At 39.8% G+C, this 9,905-nt stretch overlaps 1 protein-coding gene across 2 annotated transcripts; it reads left to right on the top strand.

The window, feature by feature from the left end:
- Positions 1-1,354: 1,354 nt before the first annotated feature.
- Positions 1,355-9,666, top strand: LOC139983048 (uncharacterized). 2 transcript variants are annotated; one of them, XM_071996385.1, is made up of 5 exons: positions 1,355-1,526; positions 4,429-4,590; positions 5,183-5,260; positions 7,211-7,508; positions 9,454-9,666. In XM_071996385.1, the coding sequence occupies exons 2-4, from the start codon at positions 4,441-4,443 to the stop codon at positions 7,475-7,477; spliced, it is 495 nt and encodes a 164-aa protein (XP_071852486.1). In that variant the 5' UTR covers positions 1,355-1,526; positions 4,429-4,440; the 3' UTR covers positions 7,478-7,508; positions 9,454-9,666. The 2 variants fall into 2 exon arrangements, with proteins under 2 accessions (XP_071852486.1, XP_071852485.1); XM_071996384.1 differs by having other exon boundaries at positions 1,360-1,526; positions 7,211-7,465.
- The last annotated feature ends 239 nt before the right edge of the window (positions 9,667-9,905 follow it).

Below are 9,905 nucleotides of genomic sequence, written 5' to 3'. Positions count from 1 at the left end.
CCAGGTGAAAATGCAAAATTACTAACAAAATGTAGTGGGTGTTGAAGTGTGCTATATTGCACCAAATTGCAAATAAGGCTACCTGGAAATGCAAACAATTTCCAAAGAGAAGGGGGACACCCCCTCCCCTTAGACCCCTCCCCCAGGCCGGCCATCAGTCTTCAGCCCCCCCCCCCCCCTCACTCAAAAGTACCTTCCTACGCCACTGAGATTTACGTCAGCAATCTACACTGTACAGTTAACAAGTAGTGACTGTGTCAAGAATGGAAGTTGGATCTCGGATACTCCAAGATCCGGGTAATGAACCTGGCGTAACTTTATGCATTGATTATTTTTTTTTGATCCCGGGCCGTATCAGGTTGTTGAGGAACCTTTGATATACTTTTTAAGAAAAGTCACACAGGAAAGAACTACCGAAGGACTGATCCGCTCTCAACCCACGGGCGTAGGAACCGGGGGCTGGAGGGGGCGCCAGCCCCCCAGTGAAAAAGTATGGGGGCGGAAGTATCATTCTGCCCCCCCCCCGCTTCGCAAGTCAGAAAACCCCTTTTTCATTTCCAGATGAGAGAAAAAAAATCTCATTTGGAGCACCAAATTGCATCTAAGGCCAGGTGAAAATGCAAAAGTATTTACAAAATGGAGTGGGTGGGTTGAAGTGTGCTATATTGCACCAAATTGCATCTGAGACCACCTGGAAATGCAAAAAAAAAAATCCAGAGGGGAGCGGGACACCCCCTCCCCCTAGGAAAAAATAAAAAGTCGCCCAGGAAAGAACCTGGGCACGAAAACCAAACAACCGAACGACTGATCCGCTCTCAACCCCAGTCCCCTTGCATCAGGAATGTGACTGTGTGACCATCGTCGGGTGTGTATCACCATTCCCCCCGAAAGGGAACTTATACTTTTTAAGAAAAAAGAAAAGAAAATTCGCCCAGGAAAACAAATACTACAAAAATGATCTTAGCCAAACGGCCGAGAAGCGACTAACCTTTGATTTTCCCTACATACAGAATTGAACTATAGATGACTCAGTATTTTCAAATATACTGAACTTGTGAATCGAATTTCCTGCTATGCCGTGTCATCATGGAGTTAGGCTACATCTTTTCATAGCTTATCTATATAGTTAGGCTACATCTTTTCATAGCTTTTTCTATACAGTTCCCCGTATTGTCTACTATAATACTATAGAATGGTTGAACCCTTTCGCGGCCTCACAATATAAGCGGTATTCAGCCCGCTATCCTTACGCAAATAAGATAGACACAGTTGAAGGCACACCAACAAAAGACTTATCGAAATCAACGAAAGAGCCTAAAAACTAGAGACTGCACAAACACAAAGAACCCGCAATGAAGTCACCAGTACACACACCCTTCTCAACAGTCCACATACTCGGATGACGTTAGAAAGTTCCATACACTGTCGGTAACTCTACAATTGTACAACTCACTATCCACGGCAACTATATAGGCCTATACTCGAACAATTTTTTACGACGAATTCACGGAGAAATTTCATCAGAGGTAAGTTAATTATCGATCCGATATCGGGCGCAACATTTGCTCACCCGTTTTGGATTTACTTTCAAGTTAACTCCAAGTTTTATAAATACAATATTAATATCGTAAGATTCCTGTGCCGCAGTACACGTTATGAACTTCTGATCCCAGTGACCTATGCAGCCTATATTCCGACTGAACAAAATGAAAGCAAACCAAATAGGCCTATGTAAAAAGGAAGATATTAGTTGTATCGTTCTTAGCATAGCAAACACTTCGAATGGGATAGTAAGTGTGTGTGTGGGACTGCCACAACCTACATTCGCAATGATTACAGGTATTATTGTACCAAATAATGCAATCAACAATATGAAGGCCTTTGTTCATATCTAAGTTTCGGCCTAACTTTAGAATCCGTACCATATGAATGGGAAAGCTTACTTCGAATCGACAGAATAAGGTTATGGGTTAGAAAGTAGGGTTAGGGTCAGGAATTAGGGTTAGGAAGTAGGGAATATGGTCAGGGGTTAGGGAGTTAGGTAAGGAAGTAGGGTTAGGGGTTATGAAGTAGGGTCGATTGGTACGGATTCTAAATTAGTACCTAAGTTTCTAGTACAAATCTGCATTTTGTAGTGTGCTGTACTGTAGCTTTGTGTCTCTGTGTTATAGCATACAATACAGTACTATACTTGCATACCTGGTAACTTAAGTCTTATTCGGAAAGTTACTATAATTGCATAGAGTACTATAGTTGCGTAGAGTACTATGCGCGCGTAGAGTATTATAGTTTCATAGAGTACAATACTTGCACATAGAAAACTATACTTGCATAGAGTTCTATACTTGCATAGAGTTCTATACTTGCATAGAGTTCAATACTTGCATAGAGTATTGTACTTGCATAGAGTATTAAACTTTCATAGCGTATTATATTAACATAGAATACTATACTTGCATAGAGTAATAAAATCGTGCCACCCAGTCCCCCCCCCCCCAGGTTCGATTTGTAGTATTAAAAAAAAAACTCAAACACAAACTTTATCTGCCTCAATTATAAACATAAATATCGGACAGACTAAGCCCGAATATTTCTTGAACATAAAGTTACTTCAAGTTGCAAAATATAGCACCAGATTGCAGCTAAGGACCCTTAACTAATCAAAATATTCTCAAAGAGGAGGGAGAAACCCATCCCCTTAGACCCCTCCCTCAGGACGGCATTCACAAATACACATTGTCCCCCTTATTAAGTGCTGTGCCACCCAAGATTGAAATATCTCGCGACGTCACTGCATAGTTCTTCAACTACACACAATACTAGTTAAGTACTGGTTAAGTGCTATACTATATATGTAGCACGACTCATATGTATATAAATTATATATGCCCATGATGGCTACCCCTGGATATACTCCTGAATGGTACCCATGGATATATCCCTGAATATACCCTGGATATACCCATCGATATACCCCTGCATATACCCCTGCATATACCCCTGCATATACCCCTGCATTCACTCATGGATATACCCTGACTATACCCCTTCATATACCCCTGAATGTACCCCTGCATATACCCATTAATATACCCCTGACTATACCCCTGACTATACCCCTGAATGTACCCCTGCATATACCCATTAATATACCCCTGACTATACCCCTGACTATATCCCTGAATGTACCCCTGCATATACCCATTAATATACCCCTGAATATACTACTGCATATACCCCTGCATATACCCTTGCATACCCCCTGCATATACCCCTCCCTGCATATCCCCCTGCATATACCCCTGTATATACCCCTCCTTTTCCCCCTGAATATACCCCTGAATATACCCCTGCATATACCCCTGCATATACTCCTGACTATACCCCTGCATATACCCTGACTATACCCCTGCATATACCCCTGCATATATCCCTGCATATACCCCTCCCTGCATATACCCCTGAATATCCATCAGTTTACTGTATGATGATAAGACATGGCTCATGTTCACTCTATGGACATTAGCATGAAGACATTAGCATATATGTATATAGACATTAGTATAAATTATTTGCGTTAGAAAATATATAAGAGTAGGTGTGTATTAGGTTGGGCCAAACTGCTCGAGTGCTCACAAGATCCGACTCGGCTCTTAAATCGTTGAGAGTCGGGCAGTGTGTGTCTGTGCTTACTGTACGACTGTGGGCTAATCAGTTGTTCACTGTGCGGTGTGTGTGTGGGGGGGGGGGATGTGGTCCACTTGTAAGTCCATTAGTTTTCACGACGGACGAACATATAGGTAACGGATTGTTGAGTCGGGTAGTGATCATTCGGGCAGTTTGCTGCGAGCTTTATAGTTTAATTGAACAATGTAATCGGTTTAAAAGGTGTTTGTTTATGAGGCGTTAAGTCATCGTAAGTTTCTTACCATAGGGACTAGAGTTGACAGGACTTTATCGAGCATTGTTTGTATGTTTACCCTACAGTTTTGCTTTCTACAATCCCTTGTAGATCTTTAAACTTTGTCGAGGTCTTGCATCTTAGCCTGTTACTTGTCTCGACTGGCCACCAGCTTTGCCCTCCCCCCCCCCCCTCCCCCTAATACATGCTAGAAAATCAAATAAGGATGCCTCCTATGTAAACCAGAACCAATAGTTTACTTTCGGCTCAAAACTTATTAGGATTTGTAATATGCTAAACAGTTATGGTCAATAATGAGTTTAATCCTCAGATAGGAGGCCATTTTCTTTTATTGCCTCGCAATTCTACCCCTTCTATAGGGAATACTACCTATCAAATACGTATGCCTACTTTTGGAATTGGTTTTGTACCAACAACAAATTTAGCCATAAATGCTTTCTAGGCTGTCTTTATGGCGCTAATGTATTTTAGCTTCTCATTCGCTGTTGGATTTCATATAATTTCAGGTCCGTTTCGAGATGGGTTTTCGTCGTAGCTTCTCAGGATGGATCGGAGGCGTTACCATCCTATTCGGCCTGGCTTTCATTTTGCTGGGACTGGAGACATTCAGCCTTCGGATGACCACTGATAACCAGGCTAAAGCAGTACCTCTCTTTGGCGGAGTATTCGTAAGTAAACTATAACTTCATTGTATTTATTTTCTTCTGAGATGTTGAGTTTCTTTGTGTTGGATTTGTTAACTTTGAGGGGACTATACAGTGAACTTGCCTACATTGTTTTGAAAACAATATACGCCTCACGTGATATCCTCAACTGCTTTGAAAGAAATATTTTCCTCGTATTTTGTATGCTTCTGGAGAAATCTTATCGTTCAATTGTCGTGACATATGGTGATGAGTAAGTAGATGTTTCACGTACTTTTTGAAACATGAACTGATCTTGGCTTCATATATATATAATCCGTTTAAATGAAACACGTCGACAACATCCCTTCCAGCTAGTTTCTTAAACTTTGAAGCCTTTAATTTACATCGATGGATCGACAGAGGGAGAAACAAAACGTTATCCTTTAAAATGGTGCAGCACGTGTTTATTCTACTTCTAAATTACAGCATAGGTCCTGTATCTATATCTATGGTTGTAAGTAAAGGAACTTCAAGGAAGATGAATATGATACGATAGTCTATTGTGTTATTTTGGCACACTGCAGCCCGCAATCATGACGTAATATTCCTTTGTGTTTTTGTTTTGTTTTTACAGTTACTTCTCACCGGGATGACCATTGTAGCTGAGGTTCTAGGCAGATCGAAAAGAAGGGACACTTATTCATTCTTTAAGGTAACTCCTTGATTTACGGAATGCTTTGTTTTCATTGACCCTCATTTGCTAGAGAAGAATGTCCAAACTAGATCTTGTATTAGGTTGTTAGATTGTTTAATAATTCTGCAACAACGGCCTTCAAAGGCCTAACATATCTCTACACAGCCGGAGTTCTACAAGGTGCCGCCTGTTTAACTTTATAATCCCTTCTAGCCAAATTGTTTCGCAGTTTAATTTGAAGTAATGTAACGTAAAATCTTTTGCAAGCTTAGTAGTCATGTATCTGTTGGATTTAACTTTAACAGCCTGTATCTACTTCTTGTAACAACACCTTACGAGTATAAGGTACTATACACGATCGTGACAAGTTGAGCACAGCACACAGTACCAGGCTAACACGTGCCTAGCCTTTGTCTAACAAAATCTGAGGAATCCAAACATGAGAGTTTGTTGTAACATTTATCTTTATTAAAAAAAAAAAACACACACACACCCGGGACCCCACAAACTTAATCTAGCCCCGAGGTAAGGGGAGGCTGACATAGTCATTTTGTTAGTATTCCATTCTGGGTCTATGCTTTCCACTTACTCTAAACCAGGGGTTCCCTAACTGGGGTGCATGAATCTCCAGGGGGTGACTGAGTCCATTCCAACGGGTTCATGAGACATTTGTGAAAGTCAAAACTAGAGTCCTTTTTGTTGAACTAATATCTGATATATCATATAATTTAGTAATGTACAAAAGTCGTACCTATATCGACAAACCTTACATTATTACACTATGAACTTAATCTTTTACGAAGCACTGTAATGCGTATTTTAGTATCATAATGACTCAGGTCGTGTCTCGAAAAGTTGGGGGTTCGTGGACAACTCTGACATCCACGGGAGGTTCGTGGGGGCATAAAAGTAGAGAAACCATGCTCTAAACTATACTATTATCATTTAGCCCTCTTTGACTCCTATATAGTAACACTAATAGATCAGCCTCCCCCTTTTCTGTGTATTTCATTCATGCATGTTACGCTAAATTACCATTGCTACCTTCCAATACATGGATCCAAGAGACCCAACCATACAGTATAGCTATTTGCCATAACCGTTGTTGATTTCTTATCATTGTTAAATAGTTATCATCATTACCTTCCAATACATGGATACACGAGACCCAACCATACAATAGCTATTTGCCATAGCCTAACCGTTGTTGATTTCTTATGATTGCTTAATAGTTATCATCATCACCTTCCAATACATGGATGCACGAGACCCAACCATACAATAGCTATTTGCCATAGCCTAACCGTTGTTGATTTCTCATCATTGTTAAATAGTTATCATCATTACCTTCCAATACATGGATACACGAGACCCAACCATACAATAGCTATTTGTCATACCCGTTCTTGATTTCTTATTATTGTTTAATAGTTATCATCATTACCTTCCAATAAATAGATACACGAGACCCAGCCATACAGTAGCTATTTACCATAACCGTTGTTGATTTCTTATCATTGTATAAAGAGGCCATGACACGAAAAATCCAACTAATCGAGAGTAACTTCCTCTGAATCTATGAGAAAATCTATGTTCAAAACTATCTTCATCACCTTGTAAACCTCAAGGACTAATTAGTAATTAACGTTTTAATATTCGCATCCGAAAAATAGATATCTGAGAATGCGATTTCACAACAAGACAATGATGACGTCATGTTAGGAACACAAGTGCCAAGCCCAGGCATGTACCGGGATGCGCGACGATCATACCGTTCCATATACACGCACATTTACACTGAGAGAACAACCACTGTATTACGCTATATCGTTAGAAATTTCAAGTTTAGTTTACAGCTGTTGTAAACTATCATCATTACCTTCTCATACATGGATACACGAGACCAAACCATACAGTAGCTATTTGCCATAAACCGTTGTTGATTTCTTTATCATTGTTTTAATATAGTTTCCAATCGTGTCGCTGGTCGCCAACCTGATCACATTCATCACAGTGTGTGTTATCATTGCTCTCCTAACCTGGGCCGTGTATGATGACTACCTCAACGACAGTGGTAATCTCCTTAATGAAGAGCGCTCGAGAGGATTATCCATCTACGCTACCGTTATCGTCATGGCAACCATCCTGTTGATCGTATCTCTATTCGGGATGTTCGTCGACTGTTGTGGAGCTTTTCTCGTGGTACCCACTGCTAGAAACGATGTAAGACAATAAAACGGATAATTTTAATTCTGCACTTGATATTGTAAGTATATGACGCAGTTTGACACCGACCTGTCTCACCACAGTAACTGCACTCTGAACACCTACTAGAATACTAGTATACACCACGGTAAACGTATTCTTTGGGGTCTCATGGTTAATTAGATGCAGTAACAACCAATAAATCTTTCATCAAGTTATCGATTCCTATTTCGTGTCGATAAACTATAGTACTGCACTTTCCCATCTTCATATCTATAGTCTACGAATTGGTCATATTTGAGCACTGCGCCCGCACTCTGACCCATTTTCTCATTATATTTCTATATTTGAGTCATAAACCACACAATAACATTTTATTTGTACCAACTTTACACTGGACGACTGCCTTGTATTTATCATAATTAACACTGTTAGCAAATACATAAATGATTTCATGTCAAGTATCTTTGAAACAATCTGTCATGGGTTCAGACCACAGTTTGAAATAATCTAAAGGAATCTATACTAACCAGCGCGGAATTATACTGTGATAATTGAAGTTGGTGCAGTATATCGAGAGAGCCCCCCTAACTGCTTACCAAGTCACTAATACCAGTAGATTAATGCACAACCTCATCAGTAATATCAAGCCATTAGCAATATACTACACGGTAAATCTAAGTTCAATCTGTGGTCCTTTTAAAATCAATCTATGGTTGAGTGTCTCTTAAAATATGTTTCCTATGTATAGTATACTGGTATGCTTCGTCGCTAAACCGATACTCAGGGGCAGGGGCTCCTCCACTTCACTTGCCATCGAAAACAGACTTGTCGATTACCGAGAGTATCATGCCAAAGTCGTTTCATTACAGCAGATAAAGCCATCCGTTCGCGTTCCCAATCTCCAGTGTAGGTTATTTAGGTGCATACACTGCTATATGGCAGGCTCATGTATGTCAAACGTAAGACGCAGAGAACATCGCGCATTTGGTTCAAATGCTTACATCATAGAGCTGAATAGTGTATCTATATCCAACTCTATGCTTGACATCTATGGAGGTTGCTAAGTATTATTTTACTCGTGTATAGGCTATTTAGGTGCATACACTTCAAATAGCAGGCTCATGTATGTCAAACGTAAGACGCAGAGAACATCGCGCATTTGGTTCAAATGCTTACATCATAGAGCTGAATATAGTGTATCTATATCCAACTCTATGCTTGACATCTATGGAGGTTGCTAAGTATGATTTTACTCGAGTATAGGTCAATGAGGTGCATACACTGCTTATAGTAGGCTCATGTATGTCAAACGTTTGACGTAGAGAACATCGCGCATTTGGTTCAAATGCTAACAGCATTGAGTTGAATATCCAACTCTATCCTTTACATCTATGGAGGTTGCTAAGTATTATTTTACTCGAGTATAGGCTATTTAGGTGCATACACTGCTAATAGTAGGCTCATGTATGTCAAACGTATGACGTAGATAACATCGCGCAACTGCTTCAAATGCTTACACCGTAGAGTTGAATATAGTTTATCTATAATCAACTCTATGCTTTACATCTATGGAGGTTGCTAAGTATTATTTTACTGTCGATCTTGTGTAACATCTCTGTGTACAATAGTTATAATGGCCTCGAATCAGTTTCACAAGTTTTTTAAATGTACGCACAGCTGAGCCATTAATTCATCATTAATAAATTTACTTTAATAAAGAAACTATAACACCTGGTGACGTCATCCTCACTCTCAAAAGCTTGCCTTCGCTGTAAAAAGATCGTTAGAATTACTCAAAAATATAATTTCATGTACATTTACTGAAACTGCTAAACATGGAAGGAAATTGTAAAATTCAGCTAACATACCAGAACCAACCAACATAAGGCTGTCTGGCATTCTGGCTATTTTGCTATTTGTATGTATACCCTTCATTATTCATTATTATTCATTATTTTTTATTAATATCATTTTTACGTTATTTTCTGTCTTTTTATTTTCAGTATCCTCATGGTCCACCAGCAATATACGACACGCGTCCTTCTGTGATCTACAAGTAAACCAAAGCCACGAGCACACGTGTAGGGCCTAATCACTCATTAAATACATAGATGGCGGTCCTTAGGGAGTCACAGACTTGTCACAATTTATTTATGTTTACGTCAGGAAATATTTACTTATAACAGGAGCTTATCAGGTCTCATTTATAGTCAATGCCCCCCCCCCCCCCACTTTACCGCTTCAGAATAGTGAAAACAAATTGTTAAGACAGATATCATGTTTGCTCACCCACGAGGTACACAACTACCAACTAGAAAATTGTTAGCTCTATAGTGTTGTGAATTATAACACGCATGCGCTCCGCGGAACAACCATTCGATGTCGGTCAGTGTGCGAGCACTACCCATGCATGATAGGGAGTCGTGATTAACAACAATCGGAGTTTCACCATGTT

The sequence above is a fragment of the Apostichopus japonicus genome, chromosome 16 (genome assembly GCF_037975245.1).
Source record: "Apostichopus japonicus isolate 1M-3 chromosome 16, ASM3797524v1, whole genome shotgun sequence".
NCBI lineage: Eukaryota > Metazoa > Echinodermata > Holothuroidea > Aspidochirotida > Stichopodidae > Apostichopus > Apostichopus japonicus.
Note: the sequence above shows the minus strand (reverse complement) of the source record. Positions and strands in the feature narration are given on the sequence as shown.